General features: G+C 33.2%; 1 protein-coding gene across 1 annotated transcript in view; it reads right to left on the bottom strand.

Annotated features, from left to right (window-relative positions):
- Positions 1-27,661, bottom strand: part of LOC114331334 (chitin deacetylase 1) — a 128,142-nt gene that overhangs the window by 41,044 nt on the left and 59,437 nt on the right. The window contains exon 2 of the mRNA XM_028280862.2: positions 17,122-17,237. Coding sequence (XP_028136663.1) covers positions 17,122-17,237 — 116 coding nt within the window. The remainder of the gene's footprint in view (positions 1-17,121; positions 17,238-27,661) is intronic.

Raw genomic sequence — 27,661 nt, 5'->3', positions numbered from 1 at the left:
ATATGTTTATACAATAAACCATTGTTTTCATTAGTAGAATTAGCGAATTAGCATGCTTTTTAGCCGAACTACTCTACTAAATCTAGTACTTTACTCGACCAATTACGTTTTCATTTGTAGAACTGCAGAGATAGTTTAGTAGGGGAAGGACGGGGAAGATGACGCAGCGTCTAAGATGACGCACCTCTGTATTTTATCAAGTACTTCACTAAATTCAGTTTTTATACCCGTGGCGCCCTCCTTTAGAAACTACTATTACTTTAAAACTTCATCGGTCAGCTTTCGTACTGTTTAGTATCTGTGAGGCAGAGTAACGCGATACACGTTGATTTCTTGTTATTTTTGACACTGCGAATATTAATGGTAAGTTGTTTAAAAATGGTTCCATTGGATTTTCTTCATATTCATGGGAGTAGGTGATATTTATTTTCAGTTAGCGAGGATTTATCTGTTAAATATTTGATGATGGATAATTTTGATAACCATTTTTTGTAGGTTATGCTGAACAGGCTAAGTTGACGCAGACTGCGTCATCTTTGCTGTTATAGTGCGTCATCTTTGCCTTTTCAGTTCATTACCTTAAATAACAATGGAGTATAGAATATTTATTATTTAGTGTCTATTTTGCATTTTGAGGCATCTTTTTCTTTTTTAGAAATGGGAAAATATATACGAAAAACACAGAGAGGATCATTTTCTGCAGCAGCTCTTAATGCAGCATTGAATGCAATTTGTAGAGATGGTCGTAAAATTCGGGAAGTGGCAAGGGCATTTTCAATACCAGAAGCTACATTGAGGAGAAAACTTAAGGTTAAAAATTTATTAAAGGAAGTCAAATCAGAGTCTCTTGGTAGAGCCCCATTGTTTTCGGCACATCATGAAAAGGAGATACTAGATCATGTTCTCAAGCTGGCCAATTTATTTTTTGGTATCACTTGCATAGAGCTGAGAACCATGGCATTTGCTTATGCAGAACGCAATGAAATTAAACACAATTTTAATAAAAATAAACAAATGGCTGGAAAAGACTGGTATCTAGGATTTATAAAACGAAATCCTCAAATTTCCTTGAGAAAGCCAGAAGCTACAAGCATTAATAGAATAACAGCCTTCAATAAAATAGAAGTAGACCGCTTTTTTAAAAATTTGGAAACAGTGCAAGAAAAATATAAATTTCTGCCAGATCGCATTTACAATGTTGATGAAACCGGTATATCTACGGTTCCTAAAGAATCATGTAAAAGACTTGGACCCAAAGGAGTAAAGCAGTTTGGAATCATTTCTTCGTGGGAACGAGGGAAGAATATCACGGTAATAATGGCGTTCAGTGCCTCCGGTAACTACATACCTCCATTATTTATATTTCCCAGGAAGAGGATGAGCCCACAGCTTCAGAAAAATGGACCAAGCGGTGCGATTTACAACTGCACGGATAATGGATGGAGTAATACGTCTATGTTTTTATTATGGCTGAAGCATTTCCAAAAAAAGTCCTGTCTAGTCCAGATAATCCCGTGCTGTTAGTATTAGATAATCACTCGAGCCATATTTCACTGGATATTTATAATTACTGCAAAGAGAATGGGATTATAATGGTTAGTATTCCACCCCACACATCCCACAAATTACAACCTCTTGATGTGTCATTTTTTTCTGCATTAAAATATGCGTATGGTCGCCATTGCAATTCCTTTCTAAAATCTAAGATCAGCAACTCAGAGTTTGAATGATGTCGCCGAGATTTTTAAGTTAGCATATGATCAGGTGGCAAATATTGATAAGGCCGTTTCTGGTTTCGGAACGTGCGGAATTTTTCCGTTAAACTCTGATAAGTTCACAGAAGATGACTTTTTTCCTGCTGATAATTTAAACAATGATAGCTTGGATAGAGATGTTTCTCCTGAACCTGCACCTCAGGGAACACCTCCACTAATAACAACACCATCTATAAGAGAACCAGAATTACCACGTCCATCAACCAGCCGACAGTCTCCTGAAAGTCGTCACACAACCCCCACAAAACAAAATGAAATAACCAAACGTCCACATATTTCTCTTTCACTTATTTCTCCAGTTCCTTTGCCCAATAAAAAAATTAAAAGAAAATATGGACGACAAAAGCAACATTCTGAAATTCTAACAAGCACCCCTTTAAAAGAATTCTTAGAAGAAAAAAAGAATAAAAAAAAAGAAAAACTGGCGAAGTCGGAAGAAGGAAAGAAAAAAGTAACCAGACAAGTATTGGTTAATGATGCAGGATTAAAACTAAATAAAAATAAAGGGAAAGCCAAAGTACAAAAAATAATCAAACAAAAAATAAACAAAAAAATCTTGGAGGATAGCGATACTGAAGAAAGCGATTTTGATGAAGAAGGTCTTTGCAATGACGATGAGTTGGATGACATAATCAACGAGGGAGGTGAAACTGATATCTGCATATTATGTGGAGACTTCGGCAAAAAGACGGAAACATGGTTCAGATGCACAAGTTGTGGACAATGGGTGCATAAAGAATGCAGTGGAGCCAAAAGTCCCGAAAACTACATTTGTGACTTTTGTTAATATGTTAAAAAAGCTTTGTTTACATTTTCTTACTTTCAGTATTAAAAAATAAATTTTCTTTTCATATCACTTGCGCTTTTAATATAGATACCTACATGCGCCATCTTCACCATCACTGTGCGTCATCTTTCCCTCTGTGGAAGGTAAGATGGCGCAAAAGCGTTTTTTTTAAAGCCGCATAAAAAATACTTCCTTTTATTGAATTTAAAAATAATCCTAGAAATTGGTTATAGAAATGTCCAAATTACAGGCTCGTAGCATTCAAAGTTAGCTTAAATATTTTTTACCCTTAAATAAAATGTATTTTGCTTAGGTGCGTCATCTTCGACGTCCTTCCCCTATATACTTGCCCAGTTACTCGACCACTAACTTTACTAATGAAAACAAGGCTTTAGTACAGTGTAAAAATTCTAAAATGTTATTAACTTAGTTGCCTTTTTTATGCGGCATTCATTTAGTTTAACATGTCTCTCAATTCAAGAATACGGTCACTTATTAGGACGATATATTAGTACTAATATAGTATTATTATTAATATATATTATATGTATATACCTATATGATGTTGAATAATCGAGTACAAATACAAATTGTATAAATATATTAGTACAGAGCAAAATTATTGGCATGTGTCTCAATTCAAGAATACTGTCACTTATTAGGACGATATATTAGTACTTATATAATATAGTATTATTATTAATATATATTATATATACCTATATGATGTTGAATAATCGGGTACAAATATAAATATATTAGTACAAAGCAAAATTATTGGCTAATACTCGTAAAGTGAATGTGAATTTAAATGGAAATATATAAAATGATGAAGGGTCATTATTCGATACATTTCTGGGCAACTATATACACGTGTTTCAGCCTAATTGGACCTCATCAGTACAGTGTAGCAAGTTAAAAAAGTTGTATGTTAACTCAGTGTTTCTCAACTTTTTACCATTTGCGACCCAATTTTTTTTCACCGCGCCCCCCTGGTACAATAACAATCTATTTGTGCAATAATAATATACCTTGAGTATTTTGACAAAAAACAGTATGATGTTTTCTGCACTGAAAACCAAAGCGTTTCGTATACTATTACCGTTTTCAACATCCTACCTTTGCAAAACAGGATTTTCCGCGATGGCTGCTTTGAAGACCAAATATAGATCACAGCTAAATATAGAAAAAGAACGTATATTTCTTATATTTCACCCTGTTTCGATAAACTTTGCTCTGCAAAACAGGCCCAAGGAAGTCTATAATTTACATTAAACTTTTATGTTCATAAAGATTTTATGTTCATAAAGCCGGCCACTCATGATACTGCGGCGTTATTCAATTTTATCGAATTCGACAAAATTGATTCGATATAAAGATGAAGTAGTTTTCAATCCTAATAGCAATATTCTTCTTCTTCTTCTTCTTTTATATAGGCAGTACTGCCTGTTTTTCTTCAACGGTGCCTTTCATTCTGCCCCTAAGTTGTCATTCCATCTTTTCCTTGGGCGTCCTATACTTCTCCTGCCTAACGGTGACTTGTCCCTGGCTATTCTTACTATCCTTGATTCAGACATCCTGCTTATGTGCTCATTCCACTCTTCTTTTCTGTTCTTTACCCAGGTATTTATATTGTCTACTCCACATATGCGTCTGATTTCCTCACTTCTTACCCTATCCTGTAGTCCTTTTCCAGCAATCCTTCTTAAGATCTTCATTTCGTTGGTTTCCAGATGTCTTCGTGATTTGCTTGTATCTGGTCTTGTTTCGGCCGTGTAAGTCATAACTGGCCTAATAACTGACTTATATATTCGGGCCTTTGTTTCCAATCTTAGGTGTTTGTTTTTCCAAATTGTGTCGTTTAGGCATCCGGCCGTTCTACTGGCTTTAATTATTTGGTCTTTTACCTCTTCTTCGATATTGTTGTCGGCTGATAGATTAATTCCCAGATATTTGAAAGTCATTACTTGTTGTATAATTTGATTGTCTAACTCCAATTTGCATCTTATTGGTTCTTTGGCAATTACTAAGCTTTTTGTTTTTTGGACTGCTATTTTCATATTCATTTCTTTTGCGTTAATGTTGAACTCGTGCAATAATCTTTGTAGGTCGTCTTCGCACTCTGCTACTAACACGGTGTCATCAGCGTAACCGAGTATTTTTATCTCTCTATTGCCCATTTTGTACCCTCTTTTTTTCTTCACTTGTTTTATTATTGCATCCAATATTATGTTAAACAGTAGAGGGCTTAGTGAATCTCCTTGCCGGATTCCTGTGTTTGTTTCTATGGGTTCTGTTATTATTCCATTGACTTTCATCTCTATTTTATTTCTTACATATATGTTTTCTATCAGTTTTATGATATCCAGTGGTAAATTTTTCTCATATAGAAGGTGTATCACATCTTTTAATTGGATTCTATCAAACGCTTTCTCTAGGTCTATGAAACAGAAAAAGGCTGGTTTGTTATATTCTAATGATTTCTCCGCTATTTGCCTTATCACAAAAACTGCATCGTTACATGATCTTCCACTTCTAAATCCTTGTTGTTCATCCGATATATTTATGCACGCCATTATTTTCTCCATAAGTATTTTTGTTGTGAGTTTCAGTATAGTGCTCAATAAATTTATCCCTCTATAGTTACTGGGGTCTGCCCTATCACCTTTCTTAAATAACGCTATCATTTGAGTGGTTCTCCATTCTTCTGGAATTCTTCCTGTATTTATTATTTTACTTATAAGGATATTCAGTTCTTTGTGAAGTCTATCTCCTCCGTACTTTAAAAGTTCATTAGCTATTCATTAGCTATTTAAAAACATTAAAATATTACTAAAAGATTTTTAAATTGAAAACTTATTGGTCCATTGCCTCGGTACACCTCCATGGCTTCTAAAATTTGCAAGCCAGGTGGATGCTGAAGAGAAGAAGACAAGAGGAAATTCAAAAAACTTACAATTCACGACCCCGTCTGTTCAGCTGGTAAATTCCAACAGAAAATGGACCTAGTTACTCAAAAAAGTAACGACTAATATAAAAATAAAATAAAAATTCCATTTTTATTCAGTTGCAATGCGAAGGCAAAACAATCTTATTTTTCACTTAGAATACGGAGCGCAGTCCAGCCCTCTGAATCGACGATTTTCGACTCTTGTTGGAGTCTCATCGGAGAGAACGTAGGCCTGCTACTCCGAAAATCGTCGATTTAGAGTGCTGGACTGCGCTCTGTATTCTAAATGAAAAATAAGATTGTTTTGCCTTCACATTGCAACTGAACAAAAATGGAATTTTTGAAGTTATACTTCTTTAGGCGCGATTTCATTGAGGGTGAAATTTTATTAATCTGCGCGCATGCGCACACAGGCAGTATGGAGTTAGTTACTAAATGTTTTAATTTATGTATGTATCAGTCCAGAAAAGGTGTGGAAAGAATATATTAGTGTTTTTAAATATATTTTTCTACAAACGTGTTAAAAATTCAATTTATGGCACTCCATAGGAGCGTTAAAAATGCTACCTGCAGTTAAAAGTGAATTGTCAAATTGCGAAACGTCAAAATATTTATATTTCAAATTGAAGAGTCTCAGATGCAGAATCCACCAATTTAATAAAAATTAAAATGGTAAATAGTAATTTAAAACTGAGACTTTTCGTGTTGAAAGTCCTTTCTGGTACATCCTTAATCTGCGACTTTTTCAATTAATAAGACCGCAGACGACGAATATAGAAAACGAAAAGGAAACCATCACATTCCGCTTTCATTCGTCTAGGAAAAAAGGACAGAAGAGGAACTTTCAGTACTCAAATCCGAGTAAAGATAGAAAAATAACAAGTGATGGTTTTGCTTGTTTTCGATTCAGAGGGTTGCACACCCGCTGGACAGGCTGTTTCTACCATTTCAGGCGTCCTCAGCAGCGTTCGTTAGCGTTAACGAACACTGCTGAGGACGCCTGAAATGGTAGAAACAGCCTGTCCAGCGGGTGTGCAACCCTCTGAATCGAAAACAAGCAAAACCATCATTTATTATATTTATATTTCGTTTATTAACATTAATATTAATAATACAACTTGCATAATTTGAAAAAGGTGGTTTAAAAGGTTTTTTAAAATTTAATTTAAACTGTATTATTGCATTTTTAACACGTTTGTAGAAAAAAAACTATTAAAATTTGTTAGAATATACAAAAATAAAAGTAGATGTTATTCTGATTTACGTATTGAGAATATAGGCAGTTTTGATGTACTGTTAAGAAAAATATAAAAATGGAATGTCAGTCAAGTTCAAGTAAAAGTTTTTGTAGGTATTGTCCTGTAATTGAGAATGAATAAATTATAATTGTTGATATATAAGACGTTTGTAGAAAAAATATTGTATGATATAGGTACGTGTTAAAAAGTCTATTTTTAAGGCACTTATGTGAATTGCAGAATGAGCGAAGCGAATCTTTCACACGAAACTTTCACATACGTGCCTTAAAATTGTATTTTTAACATTTATATCATAAATAGGTAACTATTATTATAATTTTTGTGTACCTATTTGGACTTGTCTACCTCGGGAATAAGATAATAAGTAATAATATTTAAAGTGTTTTATAATTCACTTCGTCTGTTTGTCACTATGTCTGAGAAATCTTGTAGCCCGGATAAACAAAAGGGTATAGCTCAGTGGTAGAGCGTTGGACTGGAGATCAAGAGGACCCCGGTTCGAATCCTGGTGTTTTCTAATCTTTTTTTAATTTTTGGTATTGTTTTTATAAAAATTTTTGGAAAGTAGTAAGTAAAAATTAATTTTATCTTTAAATAAAATACAAATAAACTGTCCGAAAGTATATTTATTTCATTGAAATCATATTTAGAAGTAAAACTTCTTACGTGCGTACAAAGTACACACACATTCTTTTTATTTTATTTTTATATTGGTCGTTACTTCTTTGAGTAACTAGGTCCATTTTCTGTTGGAATTTACCAGCTGAACAGACGGGGTCGTGAATTGTAAGTTTTTTTAATTCCCTCTTGTCTTCTTCGCTTCAGCATCCATCTGGCTTGCAAATTTTAGAAGCCATGGAGGTGCTACCAAGAAAATGGACCAATAAGTTTGCAATTTAAAAATCTTTTAGTAATATTTTAATATTTTTAAATATTATTAATATTGCTATTAGGATTGAAAACTACTTCATCTTTCAATTGCCAGATGACGCTAGTCACCTAGTCCATTCACGTCAGTTGCAGTGTGGGGGATAAACTCTCGGTGTTAATCACTTTTAGAGTATGGAGTAGCAGGCTACGTTCTCTCCGATGAGACTCCAAGAAGAGTCGAAAATCGTCGATTCAGAGTGCTGGACTGCGCTCCGTATTCTAAGTGAAAAATAAGATTATTTTGCCTTCGCATTGCAACTGAATAAAAATGGAATTTTTATTTTATTTTTTTTATTCGATATTTTTGATCGTGTGTGAGTGTGCATCCAACGAAATCGTACAATTTTGTCGTAGACAAACTGGCCTGTCTGCTGCAGTATTTACTACAGAATTGATATCACCAACGATCTTGTCGAACGACATTGCAATACCATGAGTGGCCGGCTTTATATTCATCTTTCTGTACAACGAAATAAAAAGGTTAATATGTAATTTACTTTTTTTGCGTTGTTACTATAACTAGTTATATATTTATAGCAATATGGTTTTAAGAACATTCATCTGAAGAATTCTAAGAACTTCTCGAGTAAACAACATTCATTCTAAAAATGACAAAACGTAGCCAACCGGTATGTTAATTAGGACATTTTGCAAAATTCAAAGAACCGCACAATCTGAGCAGCCTACCTTGAAATCATTAAAATCGATCAAAGAAAATACAATAATTAACTGTATAGATAGAGCTGATCGATTTCGTTCCCTTCAACGATTCATTGGTTGGTGTTAAGTCCAAGTTTGGAATTTTTTATTTAACTACAGTGGAACCTCTATAACTCGGATTAATCGGGACCGGGGCCGATCCATCTTCGATTTTAGTTCTATTTTTCGTCCAATCCGATATTGTAGATGTACCGACACCATATAATGCTGCAATTGTTTTTAAAGATTCGCCTTTATAAATTCTACCTAATGCTTCTAGTTTCTTTTCCATTGTCACAACAACATTTTTACGTTTTGTTGCCATTACGTAGACAAAAAGCACGCAAATACAAAATCTAAATAGATTTACGAACGATTACAGAACGGAAGCGAACAATACGACTCTCAATTGCAACGATTTTATGTTATTTAATAACAGTGGAGAACTAAGACCATTGTTTAAAAAAGAATTTTTTAATAGTCTTTTAGTCTTTTTTAAACAATGCTAAGACAGTTTGAAACTACAGGTGCCTGTCCGATAACCCGAACAATTAAGTCATTTCATTGTCTTGAAGTCATGGCACCCGTCGCGTCGTGTGCCATGAGTCATTTTTACTATCGTATATGTAGTTCAAATTACACAAATACCCATTATCTCTCAAATATTATATTACATACATTTTTATTGTTGAAATGTTTGTCTGATAAAAATCGGTCCGGGTTAGCCGGACTTCCGGATTATTGGGCGCCGACTTATCGGGGTTCCACTGTACCTTTCTTCATCTTGAACTTTACGATCAGCATAAGAAATGATCAACAACCGTCTCAAGTATTTAATCTGTATCTCAGATGGCGGATTACTTCTGCGTGTTTGCTTTTGAGTAATTCGTAGTGCTGATGATAAGTCAACAGACTATAATGTTCTGTTTTGTAAATTTTTCTTTAAGGTTTGGTTCGTCAAGCATTGCTGACATAATAGACAAAAAGGAATCCGCTCATTTTGAACAGCCGCTAGCCGGTTTAAACCCAAATTTTAAGTATTCCTCCGAATATTGATGAGTTTTTGAAGTGAATAATATGTACTTCTTATCGTTCGGTATGGAATTTTGGCTGGTGTAAAATCGTATTGGGCGTATCTCGAAAATCGTGACGCGAGAGGTTACCTCTTGCGGTTACCTCTCGCGGTATAGGTAGGGGAATGGGGGGCATGACGGGGTCTCGAGGTAAGACGGGGTACCGCACAAAAACAAGAAACTACACGTTGGTGAATAGCATGCAGTAACTCAATAGGAAGAGTCATTCCACTAACGGTCACTGCAAAAGAAACTGTGAATGAGAGTGCACGCGTTTTTTGTTTACAAACGGAAAACTGTTTTAGCGCTCCGTTGATCTAATTTTGTGCAAGGACAACCATCGTTATTTTAAGGTAATTATGATCACCTCATTAATGTCTTTTTTATCGTTGTTTACTAGTATTCTTATTTTGATAATGGCATATTGTTTGTGTGAATACGTTAAACATTTAATTAGTAAATATTTTTTTGTTCAAAGTTACCTTTTGAGGCAAGATGGGGTATTGGGTGCGGGGTATGATGGGACATTGGTGGTAAGTCTGGGTTTGGGTTAATTTAAATTTCTTAATAAATAACATTGGATTATTGTTTTAGATAATACCATGGTACGTACTTACAAAAAAAAACACAAAAAGGGGAGAGTGGTCGAGAGATGCTATGAAAACAGCCATAGATAAAGTGACATCGCCAGAACCCTGGGTAGGCTGCCAAATCTGTGGATGTTGAGCTCACAATGCTTGTGCTAGGTTGCACAATGAAGATTTGGAGCAAATACACATTTTTGTTTGTTTTGTGAGAATTAATTAGCATCATCATCATGCCCCAATTCCATTACCCCATCATACCCCATAGTATGGGGCAAAATGGTTTTTCATAATGTTATTATTAATGGCGAATTGTTGAAAAATGTGATAGGTTGATTTTCCAAAGATTGTACCAAATCATAGTTAGATTAATGACGTAACGCGCCATCAATTAGTAATAGTAACAAACGTAGAAATTATGTTGTAAATATTTTTGTTGTTTTCCTTAGCTACCCCATCATACCCCCCTTCCCCTACCTACGTTACACTAAACTTATAAAATCTAGGTACTTAAACAAATTATATAGGTACGCTATATTAAAATAATATGTTTGAAATTGAGTAAAGGAATTATATTGTTTAAACAAATTATATTCAAATAACTTAAACAAGTTATATTCAAATAATGATTATTAAATTTGTTTTTATATCAGCAAAGCATATGTTATTTACGTTTAAGTTTGACAGATCCAACGTCAAACTAAATTTTAAATTAGGTATTAATAAAGTATGAATGACATCTAATAGTGAATTTAATTATTATAAATATAAGATTAATATAGTTATTAAGGTACCAAGGGTGTTAAAAGGATAATAACGCTTGAGGTATGTACGTTGACCGAAAGCGTTATTATTATAATACCCGTGGTGCCTTCAACGTTTAATGTCCGACTAAATTATTATTTATATGTAAAAAATTGGAATGAATTTTGAATTAATTAGTTTTCAAATAAGTACATTTATAGTCCATGTGGTGAAACCGCTCTCGTCTGAAACAATTTCTGATTCGATTTCTTTGTGGATTCCTATTCAAAAATGTCCCCTTTAAACAAATCTGGAAGGTGCCGGGCGGAATTTTTGGGCAGAAATTGTTTAAACAATATTTTTAAACAAATACAAAAGATCACGTTTTATTGCTCTGGAACATATATTATATTTATAGGTTTTTTGGGTTATTTTAAACACGAAAGGTATATTGTAATTTTTCTTAAAATTTGATAGTTTTCGAGTTATAAGCGATTTAAAATCTGAAAAATGCGAAAATACGCATTTTCGAGGCTTAAAAACTTAAATTTAAATTAGTATTTTTGAGGTTGCCAGATACCTACTTAAATTGAAGATTATTAAACATTCAGCTTCAAGATTCTGAAGAGTGATCGCGTCTAACCTTAATTTATACCGTTGTTTTTTAATTGTTAAATATGCGTGTTTATCCGATTTTTTTGCCGGTACGGCGAGCTCTATTTCAAAAGTCTCCTATTTTATCTTTTGGGATATTCTAAATAAAATAAGTTTCCTGACATTTTTCTCAAAAGTTATAGTTTTAAAGTTGTAAGCGATTTAAAATACGAAAAATGCCAAAAAACGCATTTTTGGATTTTAAATCGCTTATAACTTTAAAACTATTAAGTTTTGAAAAAATGTCAAGGAACTTATTTTATTTAGAATATCCCAAAGAATCTAGAAAAAATATTTCTCGGAGGAAAATAGGAGATTTTTGAAATAGAGCTCGCCGCACCGGCAAAAAAATCGGATAAACACGCATATTTAACAATTAAAAAACAACGGTATAAATTAAGGTTAGACGCAATCACTCTTCAGAATCTTGAAGCTGAATGTTTAGTCTTCAATATAAGTATCTGGTAACCTCAAAAATACTAATTTAAATATGAGTTTTTATGCCTCGAAAATGCGTATTTTCGCATTTTTCAGATTTTAAATCGCTTATAACTCGAAAACTATCAATTTTTGAGAAAATTTACAAGATACCTTTCTTGTTTAGAATGACCCACAAAACTTAAAAATATATGTTCCGGAGCAAAAAAACGTGATCTTTTGTATTTGTTTAAAAAAAATTGTTTAAACAATTTCTGCCCAAAAATTCCGCCCGGCACTCTTCAGATTTCTTTAAAGGGAACAATTTTGAATAGGAATCTACAAAGAAACCGAATCAGAAATTTTTCCAGACGGGAGCGGTCTCAGTACATGCACTATTTACCAGAAATGTAACGTAATAATTGTGGTAACCATAGTTTTACTTAGAGTTTTATATTTGTCAACATAGAAAGTTGACAGTATTTGACTGGCAGTATTTAACTAGTTATTTAAATGTAATAGGCTCAAGGGCGTTATTTTTCAATAACACGCCCTTGGGCATTATATCGTACTTAATAGACTTCGAAATAATGTCATTATTTGTCAAATAATAGACCAGTCGGACATTAAGATGTTTAATAATACAATTTGAGTACGTAGTTTGAAAGGAATAATTTGTTAATAGCTTTAAAAAGGTTTGTACACTTTTGTATCTCCCCTTTTGTAACAGCCTCCCCTTTAACGGGAGTAATAATAAAAATTAACTCTTCCATGTATTGTTGACGATTCAAAACACAAAATATTTACTTCATCAGTAATTAAATTTTTCGCCAAATTGAAAAAAAATTGGTTACCTTATTAAGAAAAATAATTTGAAGCTTTATGTAACTTTATAGCTACTTGGTTTAGATGTATGTAAGACGTTTATTATTTTAAAAATTTGAAATAAAAATTCTTTTGTAAGTTTGTTAATCCTAAACTTAACGGGTAAGATCACTAGATAGTATATTATATATTAAATTGGGTATAATATTATATCTTCGTCCATCCAGATGGACTAAGATGATTATACATTGGAGACCGTGGAAACAAAAATGAAAAAGGGGAAGGCCACAGATGCGACGTAGTCCTGCCGCCAGGGGGGGTACAACGGCCTCCTTAATTCAGATGGACTTACCCAAGTTTTTTTTATATATTTTGACACGTAGAATACGAATTTTTTGGGTAACAGTTGATCCGGATGTCGATAAGATTGTTATAGACAAAGAACTTGAGGAATTACATAACAGCGATTTCTCGCAAAACAAAACATATTTTTGTATTTTTTGGGCCAGTTTAAGCAAAAAATATTTCTACAAGTTTTTTCGTAGAATGCATAGTTTTCGAGATAACCGCGGTTGAACTTTCAAAAAATCGAAAAATTGCAATTTATGAACCCGAATAACTTTTGATTAAAAAATAAAGTAGCAATTCTGCTTACCGCATTTGAAAGTTTAAGTCAAATTATATCGGTTTTGATTATTTGCATTACGAAAAATTAATTTTTTTATTGTTAAACTAATCTATAAACACATAGTGTTTCCCGTGCCTAATACATACGTTTTAACGCATGCTACGTAGAAATTGCCTCGCTTGCACTTGTATCTACTCTACCTACTCGTTCGATTTTAAATGAGAAATCATAGAAAACATCACTCACATACTAGGTGTTTATAGCTTTGTTTAACAATAAAATAATAAATTTTTACACAAAGCAAATAATCAAAACCGATATAATTTGACTTAGACTTTCAAATGCGGTAAGCAGAATAGCTACTTTATTTTTTAATCAAAAGTTATTAGGGTTCAAAAATTACAATTTTTCGATTTTTTGGAAGTTCAACCGCGGTTATCTCGAAAACTATGCATTCTACGAAAAAACTTGTAGGAATATTTTTTGCTTAAAATGACCCAAAAAATACAAAAAGATGTTTTGTTTTGCGAGAAATCGCTGTTATGTAATTCCTCAAGTTCTTTGTCTATAACAATCTTATAGACATCCGGATCAACTGTTACCCAAAAAATTCGTATTCTGCGGGTCAAAATATATAAAAAAAAACTTGGGTAAGTCCATCTGAATTAAGGAGGCCGTTGTACCCCCCCTGGCGACAGGACTAACGGTCAGATGACCTGAAGAAACACACTGGGTCAAAGTGGATGCAAATTGTCCAAGATAGAGAGGCATGGAAGAAGGAAGAGGAGGCATATATTCAAGAATGGATGTTTAGGGCTGATTAGATAGATAGATAATATTATACAGAGTGGGCCAAAGAAAACAGTCCACCTCGATATTTGGCAGTATTTATTGGATTTTAAGGAGGTGACGAAACAGGTCGATTTTTGATGATCTAAAGGGTATTTTTACGGTACATACATCTGTCATTTATCAACCCTCTCCCTTCCACTTCCCCCGCCCCTTATTTTTACATAGGGAATAGGGGTCGTGTGCTGGCTCATTTGAAAGTTTATTCAATTCTCTATTCAGTATTATAAACCATAACATGATTATTTATACAGGGTGCCCAAAAAAATTATTTAATTAAATTAATTGACACAAAAAGAAGAATGTATGTAATTTATTTAATTCAAAATAAATTCTACTGTTGTCACAAAACAGAAAAAAATGTTTTTTGATAAATTAACTTTGCTTTTGGCTTAATTTCAATGTTCAAGCTGCCACCCATCTGCCTCTTGGTAGGTTCAATATTGAATTTAAGCAACAAGCAATGTTTATTTATCAAATAAACATTTTTTTCTGTTTTATGTCAGCAGTAGAATGTATTTTGAGTTAAATAAATTACATACATTCTTCTTTTTGTGTCAATTAATTTAATTCAAAATAATTTTTCTTGGACATCCTGTATAAATAATTATGTCAATGTTAATATTACTGAATAGACAATTGAATAACCTTTCAAATGAGCCACCACACGACCCCTATTCCCTATTTAAAAGTAAGGGGTGAGAGAAGTAAAAGGGAGGGGGTTGATAAATCATAGATGAATGTACCGTAAAACTGTGTCCCTCTTAGATCAAACATCGACCTCTTTCGTCATTTCCTTAAAATCTAATAAATACTGCCAAATATCGAGGTGAACTCTTTTCTTTGGCCCACTCTGTATATTAAATTATAGGCATAATATATTTTTAGATTAAATGAGATTGACAAACTTTAGACTAAGAGAGGAACAGACGAGGAGTAGGCAGACCGCAGAAGAGGTGGGCAGATGATATCAAACAAGTCTCGGGCAAGCAGTGGATGAGAATTGCCAAGAGTAGAAATCGATGGAAGCAAATGAAAGCGGCATATATCCAGCAGTAGACGAACATTTATGTTGAAGAAGAATATATTAAATAAAATTAAATATAATCGAATGGAATCGAATTAAATCGAACCAAGTATAATCGAATCTATAAGAAGTATTCACTTCTGTCGGCACTCCGCAAGAGCCACGCTCATTTTTTTCTTGTTTGCATCACTTATTCACTCATTTTTTTTTCGGCTATAGTAACTTATTGTTAATTAATGAATGCTGTTAAACACTACAGAAGTTGCGTCGGGCCATTTAGGTGCCAACAACTGCGTTGTTTAGCGAAATTTTAAAACGTCAGTGGATATTTTAGTCTCGTCTAGCGAAATTATAACTAATAATTATTTGCCGCAATTACTTTTTTCTTTTGCTTTGTTTTTGCTTTGCTATTGATTTTGCTTTTTTCGTTAAGTTTGGCACCGAAATCTAGCATTGCATTTAAATGGCCCGGAACGAAGGGGTTAAGCTTGTGTTGAGTCCATTTTCGAATTGCCCCCCTTAAAAATAAAATTGCCCCCCTTAACAATAAAATTGCCCCCCTGTGGGGCGTGGCCTCCACATTGGGAACATGGTTCTAAAATCTACAACTCAGAGATTGAACATTCTTAATGAATCATGCTGTATATTATATTACACTGCAATTTCTTGCTATTGAATGAATCGTTCAATAAATACGATACTCGATCCACCTCTATATTATGATACTGTACATAATAACAATTACTGAAACAGGAAATATGACATGCATATTGAGATCGCAAAAACATAACGATATTTATGTATGCGGAAATCTCCCTTTTCTTTAGTATTTTAGTTCTAGTTGGTTTCTTTGCAAATTTTTTACTTAAACTTTCTCTAAACGTAATTTATATTAGATAAATATAAATATGACAATGTAATTAAACGGTTATTATTAATTTAATATGATTACAGTAAGAGTAGGAAGACAAAACCTTAAACCATAAAAAGCTTTCAGAGAACATAACTGAGGAGCAGACTTTCTATATGCATTTTGTCAATTTTTTCAGGAATTCAAATCAGTAATATTGACTTAATATTATTACGAGTAGATTACTTTTCGAACCAAGAATAAGGAATATGAAAATCATGCAATTAGTTGTCGACGTTCTAACATGACACTAACGTGACGCTAACATGACACTTAAAGAACAAGAAAAGAAGGAAAAAAGTGATTTTGTCGGCGTATTTAAAGTTGTCAACCGAGGTAACTTCAAAACATAATTTTTAAATGTCAATCCTACAGGTGTCGTTAGAAAAGTTAAACGATAATTTTTTTATCAAGTTTTAAGAGACTGGAATGAATAAGATAGCTACTAGGTGGATACTAGGTATCAAATCAAGTCATAGTATCAAATATAGTCATTCTTTAGAAGAAACATGTGTTCAACGTGTTTAATTCGAGGAATTATTTTGTTGAAGAATTTTTTCTTTTAAAAGTTTAGTCAGTATCATTTATATCTCTTTATATTTATATCTCTTATGGCCGGTTTCACCAACAACAAATAGTAATTTATTCTATGAATAAAGTTATTCGACCAATAAACTGACATTTCTCCATTTTATTAACGTCAAAAAAGACTTATTTTATTTATTTATCAAATAAGTATTTACTCTTAGAATTATTTGACAAGTTAATCTCGCTTTAGATATCTATAACAAAGAAAATTCGTCAGTTTAGCTTTAAATTATCAAAATTTTATTGAAACAAAATAAAAATATAAACGTCTAATAAATTTTATTTGACGAATTCATTGATTTATTTGTTGTTGGTGAAACCGGACCTTAGATAAAAAACAGATGCATGTGAAGTTATAGCAAAATATATATTAAAACAACTTATCAGATACATAACAAAAGTAGTAAAAACAGAACTCTTACTTGGTAAAATCTTTTGCACGTAGCTGGATCTGCATAGTTTCCATTTCCTGTACTATGTGGACATTGAAAGGCCTCTTTTTTGTCGTCTGCACCATCGGCTTTCTTCTGACTTCTAACTGGAAAGAACTATGAATAAATCAATTTAAACAATAAAAATTGCTCAAGTTATTATTATTAGATAAGATTGTAAAATACAATATGCATTACCAAACATCACGTACTAAATATTATTAAACCTCAATGAAATTTCAGTAAAAGTAAAATGATGCTTTGTTTTTTTAATATTTCATACTTTGCTTTGTATAACTCCATTATATTAGCGTATAATATATTCTACAGTGCTAGTCAAAAGTCCGTACCCCCCCTCTTATCTTTTGAACGGTTTTACCTATAATAGTGAAATTTGGATGGAGGAAATTAACTGACGTAAGCTTCTTAACTAGTTATGACAGGTGACGTAATAGTGACAGATGACGTTACAGAGCCACTGTGACCGATAATTTTAAATGGGACCTTATGGCAAGTGATACCTCGTTTGAAAACACATTCAAAATACCTACTCAGCCATACTAATTTTTTTGTGTTTTAGTTGATTTTGATTTTGGTGAATAAATTAAATAAATATAATATTGTAGCTTCGCATTTAATTAATAAAAATTCAAATGTACGCCTATGGTTTTTTTGTCAAAAAAGTTGACGTTTTTCGATTCTCTAGTAGTTTTTACGTCAACGTCAACCTTTTTGACAAGTAATCATAGGCGGAATTTTGAATTTTGAATTAATTAAATGAAACTACAATTTTATATTTATTTCATTAATTCGTCAAAATTAGCTTAAACTTAAACAATATTAGTATGACTGAATAGGTATTTTCAATACCTTTCAAACGAGGTGTCACTTGCCATAAGGTCCCATTTAAAATTATCTGTCACAGTGGCGCTGTAAAGTCATCTGTCACTATTACGTCACCTGTCATGACTAGTTAAGAAGCTTACGTCCGTTTATTTCCTATCTCCAAATTTCACTATTATAGGTATAACCGTTCAAAAGATACGAGGGGGTACGGACTTTTGACTAGCACTGTATAATATATTATGTATAATATTATGTATACAGTGAGCACGTAAAGGTTGGAATAAATTCATTTTCTCAAGAATGGACAATTTGGAAAAAAAATCCCGAAACAGGTCAATTTTTTGTTTTAAATTGCGACTTTTTGGCATATATATCATACTAGTGACGTCACCCATCTGGACGTGATGACGTCATCTACGATTTTTTTTAAATGAGAATAGGGGTCGTGTGATAGCTCATTTGAAAGGTAATTTAATTCTCTATTGAGTAATATAAACATTAACATAATTATTTATACAGGGTGTCCAAAAAAAAATTTTTGAATTAAATTTATTGACAAAAAGAAGAATGTGTGTGTAATTTATTAAACTCAAAATACATTTTACTCCTATCAGAAAACAGAAAATAATGTTTATTTGACAAATAAATATTATTTTTTGCTTAAATTCAGTATTAAAGCAGCCACCTACCTTCCTCTTGAGAGTTTAAACATTTAATTTAGGCGAAAAGCAATTATTATTTATGTCAGTAAATTTAATCCAAAAAAAATTTTTTTTGGCACCCTATATATATAATTATGTTAATGGTTAAATTACTGAATAGAGAATTGAATTACTTTTCAAATGAGCTATCACGCGACCCCTATTCCCATTTAAAAAAATCCTCGATGGCGTCATCACGCCCAGATGATTGACGTCACTAGTATGATATATATGCCAAAAAGTCGTAATTTAAAAATAAAAATTGACCTGTTTCGGGATTGTAATTTATTTATGTAAGTACAAATTAGTACAATTAAACACACAGTTGTTATAAATATTTGACGGTTGAAAGTCATCACTTTTATAATTTTTAAAACATTGATTGTCATTAATGTCACTGAATGTATTTTTTCGTAGCAACGAAGGGCATCTGACGTAATATACTTGACGACGGGATAATATCAAAAATTATCAGTTTAATTTTTATTTATGTAACTGTCTATTGGTCAGAATCTCCTATGAATGAAATAATCAGTAGTAATTGCACAAGAGATCTAAAATTATCGAATTTTTCCCGAGTGACACTTTGGCAGTTTTAATTTCACAACCCGAAGGGGGGTGAAATTATGTGAAAGTGTCACGAGGGCAAAAATTCGATAATAATTTTAGAGATCGAGTGCAATTGGCTGCGATTATTTCATGAATAAAACTGTTCAAAACCAAAATTTTATTATAATTTATTTATGTAAGTACAAATTAGTACAATTAAATACACACTTGTTATAAATATTTGACGGTTGGAAGTCATCACTTTTATAATTTTTAAAACATTAATTGTCATTAATGTCACTGAATGTATTTTTTCGTAGCAACGAAGGGCATCTGACGTAATATACTTGACGACGGGATATTATCAAAAATTATCACTTTAATTTTTATTTCTGTAGCTGTCTATTGGTCAGAATCTCCTATGAATGAAATAATCAGTAGTAATTGCACAAGAGATCTAAAATTATCGAATTTTTCCCGAGTGACACTTTGGCAGTTTAAATTTCACAACCCGAAGGGGAATGAAATTATGTCAAAGTGTCACGAGGGCAAAAATTCGATAATAATTTTAGAGATCGAGTGCAATTTGCTGCGATTATTTCATGAATAAAACTGTTCAAAACCAAAATTTTATTGTAATTTATTTATGTAAGTACAAATTAGTACAATTAAATACACAGTTGTTATAAATATTTGACGGTTGAAAGTCATCACTTTTATAATTTTTAAAACATTAATTGTCATTAATGTCACTGAATGTATTTTTTCGTAGCAACGAAGTGCATCTGACGTAATATACTTGACGACGGGATATTATCAAAAATTATCACTTTAATTTTTATTTCTGTAGGTTTCTATTGGTTAGAATCTCCTATGAATGAAATAATCATACTCATTAATAAATCAAATCTGTTTTTTAGAGACGTTTGATATATAATTTTTAAGAAAAAACTAATTTTAAAGCTAACTAAGCGGTTTTTGGATAATGAGGGGTCTAATCTCGGTGTTCATATAGTCAAACAGTTTTGATTTAAATTTCGTCTTGACTGTTGGTAACGGTGGAAAGACTTCTTCAATTTCGAGAGTGAGTGTTACTTCTTTCGCTACAAGAATTTCTTGAAATGATTGGTTGGATTACTTAATTACTTGATTTTATGCACTTTTTGCACGGTCCAGGGAACTAACCGGCTTAAAAACGCATCTGGAGATGATTTTAGCGTTCCAGGAATTATTCATATCTTCTTCTTCTTCTTCTTTTTGTATAGACATGACTGTCTGTTTTTTCAATGTGCCTCTAGTAAGTTGTCGTTCCATCGTTTTCGTGGTCTTACCACTGATCGTCTGCCTATTGGGAAACCGTCTCTCGCTGTCCTGACTATCCTATTTGTTGTCATTCGGCTTATGTGGTCATTCCATTCTATTCTTCTGTTTCTTACCCAGTTATTAATGTTATCCACCTTGCATCTCAAAGAAACAATGCCTCAATACATAATGAAACAATGCATACTGCTCAAAAAAACAATGTGAAGCCTCGGAACCGGATTGATCATTATTCATATCTGAACAGGAAAAATCAAGAAACTACTTCGTGATTTCTTCATCTATCAGAATGACTTCTGATATGTTCTCGCAAATAGGAATCAGCAGTAACTGGATGATATGCTAATAAAATTTCGTGTGTATTTAGACCTAATCCCAGTTATTTTCTCAACTTTTATTTTAAAATTAATTTTTGTTTTTTGTTTTTTTTTTTTAATTTTTTTTGCAATTTTGACCCCGGGTTTTGGCGCCTTTAAAGGATGGCGCCCGTGTGCATTGCACACTTTGCACATATGGTAGCGGGGGCCCTGCAACTTGCTACAGACCTTTTCTTGTATTATGTTTACCAGTCAACTTAAGTTATTACTGGATTATAAATTTCAACAAAGAATAAAAAAACTTTTAAATCTATTATAGGAATATACAACTTTACTGGCCAGGGTAGTTAAGATTAACAGAACAAACAGAATTTGGCTAGAAGCTTCGATCACTTTCGCACCTATTTTGTCAGCTCCGTTTATAATAATTAATGGTTGCAAAAATGCGTAACACAACATCAAAAGAAAAGGTTGAAAGTGTATCGAGCTTTTATTTTCTTAAGAGAAAATAGAGAGTGGTACGTTATGTTCAATGGTTCGTAGAAATGCTTCGTATATGGAGAAGAAATCGCCTAATATAAATTTGTTGGTCTTCTTTCTGTTGACTTGAGGAATTTGATGTCTGCAGAGGCGTACATTTTAATTTATTGCTTGTTAAAACAAAATAAAATATAAAGCTTTGCAAAAATGTGATTTTGATACTCTATCAACGACTGATCAAAGATAGAAGAAGGTTGAATAAAAATCAGCCAAAATCGAATGCCTCGGTCACATCATGAGGTACAGCGAAAGATATGGACTTCTGCAACTAATCTGGCAAGGAAAAGTAGAAGGAAAGCTAGGACCAGGAAGGCGAAGGATTTCCTGGCTGAAAAATCTACGTACGTGATTTAACAAAACAACAACAGATCCTTTTAGAGGAAGCATTGGATCAAGTTGCCATTGGAATCCAAAGTTAGTAACCAACGATATAAACAATGTAGTGTGTGTGTGTGAGAGAGAGAGAGAGAAAGAGAGAGAGAGAGAGAGAGAGAGCGAGTTTTGTTATATGGCGCTGGAACTAAGCCAATTAGTCAGAATAAACAATGTCAGTTTTGAAAAATACGGTTCGTTAAGATCTTGTACAAACTTATTATTTGTCAAAGTATTTTTCCTTTAGTTCGACATGTACCAAAATGCGATATTGTAAAATATTTATGTGTTAACGATTTACCAAACAATTAAGAGTGCGAAAATGGTATAGGTACTATGCCTTATTTTGCCCAAAAGTGGAAGACCATGAGTTTTAACACCTGCTCGGGAACAGAGATTCTCTCAGAGTATGGAGAACCAATTAGGAAAGTCCTTGCGAAATGTTGGCCGAAGATATAACGTTTCAGTTCCCGAACGACTGTAAGTCGATCAATTTCGAGAAATAATTTAAAACAATATAAAAGAAAAAAAATCCTAAGTACACACCAGCTCAATTAGAAAAAAATCCTAGATGTTGCCGTGCATTAAGACGTATTCATATTTTCCTGGTAAAATTCTCATTATGGATGATGAAAAGTATTTTACTTTATCCAATTCCGAAATGAATTTCAACGATTTTATACACGCAATGTACAAGATGCACCGGACGAAGTTAGTTTTAAAGGAAAAGTGAAATTTGCCGATAAAATTTTGATATGGTGTGCCACCTCAAAAGTTGGTGTTTCACAGCCGTTTGTTGGGCGTGTTGGCGGTGAAGCTCTCAATGCTGACATTTACGTTGACAGGTGTCTTACAAAGCTTGTTCAATTTATAAATACTCATCACCCCAATGATGAAATCATATTTTGGCCCGACTTAGCGTCATGCTTATACGCCAAGAGAACGACAGATGGGTTAACTGCTCAAAACATGTATAAATGTTGTTCCCAAGCGCGACAACCCTCAAATGTGCCTCAGGCGAGGCGTATAGAAGAGTTTTGGGCTGTTTTGAGTCGAATGGTGTATAATAATGGCTGGGAAGCCCAAAATGAAGATCAGCTAAGGCGAAGAATTTTGCAAAAATTTCGTGAGATCGATTTAGAAACAGTCCAAAGGCTTATTGCACCGGTAAGACCAAATTTACGTGCTATCGAATATCACGGACCTTTTTCTTCTTCTTCATCTTCTTCTTATTTTGTATAGACGACTCTGTTCTTTCAATGTGCCTCTAGTAAGTTGTCGTTCCATCGTTTTCGTGGTTTTCCCACTGATCGTCTTCCTATTGGGGAACCGTCTCTTGCCGTCCTTACTTAGGCCTGAATCCCGTTTACCAAAAAAAGTTGATTAATAGCAAGCTGAAAATTTGTTAATAGCTTAACGGTGTCTAGTCGGACAAACTTGAATATACGGGAACACTGGAACAGGGGAAGTTTAAATTGTGGAACAGTTTAAAAATTTGGAACGTCAGATTACGAAAACGCCCCATGTATTTTGTCGGTCAGTAATTCCAATTGATTTGTTACCGTTTCATTAAACTCTCATGCAAAAATCAGGCTGCTATTTATCACCAATATAATTCCTGTCATTTGACATGTTCTTCGTGTTGAACTCATTAAAATGCCCAGTTGGTGATAAATAGAAGCCTGATTTTTGCATGAGACTTTAATGAAATGGTAACAAATCAATTGGAAGTTCTGTCCGACAAAATACATGGAACGTTTTCGTAGTCTGACGTTCCAAATTTTTAACCTTTTCCACAATTAAAACTTCCCCTATTCCAGTGTTCCCATACATCAAAGTTTGTCCGACTAGACACCTATACCTAAGCTATGAACAAATTTTCAGCTTGCTATTAATCAACTTTTTTGGTACGCGGGGTCCAGGTCTATACTCTATTTGTTGGCATTCAGCTTATGTGGTCATTCCATTCTATTCTTCTGTTTCTTACCCAGTTATTAATGTAGACCTTGCATCTCCGTCTTATATCTGTACTTCTAGCTCTGTCCCATAAAGTCATACGATTTTTCGGAGGGTTTTCATCTCCGCTGCTTCGAGCGATCTTTTTGGCCTCTCTGTGTCGGGTCAAGTTTCTGCCGCGTATGTCATTATTGGTCTGATGACTGCTTTGTAAATTCTACCTTTCATTTCTTTTCCGATATGTTCATTTCTCCATATTGTGTCATTCAGGCAAGCTGCAGCTCTGTTTGCTCTATTCACTTGCTCTTCCACTTCTGTTTCGAGCCTTCCGTAGCTAGATAGTGTGATGCCTAGATATTTAAACTCCATCACTTGTTCTATTATCTGACCCTCTAGCTCCAATTTTCATCTTATTGGATTTGCTATTATGACCATGCATTTTGTCTTTTTTGGGAAATTAACATGTTAAATTTTCTGGCGGTTATTTTAAATTGGTGCAGCATACGGTGTAAGGACCTCATTCTGTTCAATATTAATTTCCTGTATTTAGTTAATAAAATATACTTAATTTACAACTAAAAAGTACATATTTATTTTTTCCGAATATTTTAGGGACATACGTTAAAACGCCACTGGCACATTCTATTTTTAATTCCTTAACAATCAAATTATACTGTGCGCACTTTAGTAACTACTTTTTTGTACTTTATCTGTAAAAAATAATAAAATGTTAATGATTACGCTTTTATTGGAATAAATACTGTAAACAACTACATAAAAGTCTAGCATAAATACCAAGTGTAGGTATATTGAGTGATTTGTTTAATAGTAGCAATCCATTAACCTACAAAAATGTCAAAGATATTTGCTAATTACTTTAATTTGCCAAATCAAACAGATCCCTCCAATTACACAGCCCAACAAAAATAAATTTTTGTCTTGCTGCCGAGAAAAAATCAACTGATTTTAGTTAATTCATATCTGCTGATTTCAAAAATACAAACCTTTTCTTTGTATCAGCTCTAGTTTTCGAGATATAACATACTCATCAAATACTTAAATATTCTTACATTTTTGTATATTACACCACTATAATTGCAATATGTTCATAAACCAACTTAACAAATTCTAAGACAAATGGGCAAATGGACAAAAGGGCATATTAAGCCTATTTTGGTGTTCATTTAGGAGATCAAGATAAATCCTGGGCTCCACATGTAGTGTGCAAAACTTCTCTTGAAAACTTGCGATAGTGGACGAAAGGACAACGAAAATGTTTAAAGTTTGGTGTTCCAATTGTATTGAAGGAACCAAAAAATCATTTTGACGATTCAGCAAAGATCATCCTAACATGATCCTAACCTGGATTCAGCAATAAGACCAATTCCACATCAGCTTGAGCAGATACTATTTAGCAGTCTACCTACGTTACCAGAGGATAATGTCGAAATGTTATCTGATGAACTACAGACTAATAGATTTGGGAAGACGACAGTGATTTTGAAGGGGATTCAACACGTCCTGAGTGCTTTATTCAGGAAGAGCTCAGCGATCTTATCAGAGCTTTTAACCTTCCAAAGGATTCTTCCGAGTTGCTTGCCTCCAGACTAAAACAAAGGAATGTTATTTACCCAGACACCAAAATTACATACTACCGTAATAGAGAAAAAGATCTTTTGCCTTTTTTTTTTCTCAGCAAGATGATATGATTTTTTATAACAATATTAAAGGACTGTTAGAAGAAATGGGTGTATCGGAGTATACACCAGATCACTGGCGTCTTTTTATCGACAGTTCCAAACGAAGTGTAAAGTATGTCCTTCTACATAATAACAACACAAATATGGAAGTATACCAATTGGGCATTAGAGTGGAAGAAATGCTCAAACAACTTTAACAAACACGGTTTTCATATGAGAATTAAAATACCTCTACACCCATTTAGACCGTTTCCCAGAAAATCTTGGTGACCTTAGTGAGGAACAAAGGGGACGATTCCACCAAGATATCATAACGATGGAAGAGAGGTATCAGGGGAGATGGGGCAATCACATGATGGCAGATTACTGCTGGAATCTTCAAAGGGACCGTCCTTTTAAAGCCTTTGCAAGAAAATCACATAAAAGGAAGTTTTTAGGTTATGCCGAATAACATATTTTTGCTGCGATGCTGGTAATAGGCCTTGGGCCCGCATATACAATTATTATTTATGACCACACCGTTGAAACTTTTTGTACTTGTTATTTGGGTGGAGTCGGACAAATTTTGAGCTTGGCGCATTATGGTAGTGGGGCGTTTGTCTGTCAAGCGGTGACGAAGTTGTCAATTTTATGCAAGAAAAAAATTTATTACCACATTGGTCATTCTATTTTAATCAATGGATTTTATCATATAAACAACGAAAACAATATTGTCGGACAAAAATATTGGGGCATATGACGCGTCGGACACGCTAAATATGTCAAATTTATGAAAATAATAAATTTATTACCACATCGATAATTTTAACGGTATCTATCATAAAACCTTTTTACAATAATGTGGTAACCTTGTCGGACAATTTTCACGGGGCATATGCGCAGTCGGACGCGCCGAAGATGTCAATTTCCTGAAAATTTTTTATTTATTACCACAGATGTCATTTTTATTTTGTACTGTTCTTTTACATGTGTAATGCATATTGGATCACTTGTCGGACAAAAATAATGGGGCGTTTTGGTACAATTAAAAGAAAAAGTAATTTTTATGCATACAGGGTGTTTGGTAAAGAATGGGCCATAGCTTAACCTCAGGTTCCTGAGGTTAAAATAGGCCGATTTAAGCTAACTTACCTTAGTACAAAGTTTATAATAGCCGAGATACAGGGTGTCAAAGTTAAACTTTTTTTTTATTTATTATTGAATATTTCCTGATAGGTATGAGATAACAACATGAAATTTTATATCTGGGGGTTTCTTGAGTCGAGAAATCTAAATTCCTTACCAAAAATTATGCATTGCCCAGAGGGCGCCACATATGCCTTTCAGCACTCATTTATTACGTTCAATTTTTTTTATCCCTCACTCTGTATAATTTTGACATTAAAATTTTTATTTTCCTATTAGTTTTACTTAAAAAAGGTATACTTCTTTCATCTTCCTAAACTCAACCGTTTTCGAGATAAACGCATTTTAAATATGCGATACACCATCATTTTTAGCATAATATCATTGTAGTTACACCCAAAAAATAACTTAAAATTTATGAAAATAATAAATTTATTACCACATGGATAATTTTAACGGTATCTACCATAAAACCTTTTTACAATAATGTGGTAACCTTGTCGGACAATTTTCACGGGGCATATGCGCAGTCGGACGCGCCGAAGATGTCAATTTCCTGAAAATTTTTTATTTATTCGAGAAAAAAATACAGAACGATGTTTGTCGTTGTTCAAGGAGTATGTACACAAATTATCAGATCACAATTTTTCTAAAATTTTCCCTCTTGTCGGAAAATTTTTTAAGAAAATTTTGGGTTCCGATCTACGTCATACCCTTTTAAATGCTTTACTTAGCGTGTGTACCAATTTTCAGCTAAATCGATTCAAAAGTAACCGAGAAACACTGTTTTAAATTTTTTTTTTGATAATACCTCCTCGTCGATAGCCTAAAAGAATTAAGTTTTCTGTTCGTTTGCCCCAACATTTTTGTCAGACAATTACATTTTTTGTTTAAGAATATAATTACTTGTAACCTACTACTTTTGTCGGAAAAATGGTTGTAAAGATAAGGGATGCACGAACCCAGCATAATTTGAAAGTATACTTTACTAATAAAAATTAAATTTTTTGTCCGACTGTCGAGTTGCCCCAATATTTTTGTCCGACACTTTGATTTTTTGATTAAGAATATAATTACTTATAACCTACTAATGTTGTCGGAAAAA

This window comes from Diabrotica virgifera, chromosome 1, assembly GCF_917563875.1.
Source record: "Diabrotica virgifera virgifera chromosome 1, PGI_DIABVI_V3a".
In the NCBI taxonomy this organism is placed as follows: Eukaryota; Metazoa; Arthropoda; class Insecta; order Coleoptera; family Chrysomelidae; genus Diabrotica; species Diabrotica virgifera.
This window is presented reverse-complemented; position numbering and strand designations above follow the sequence as displayed.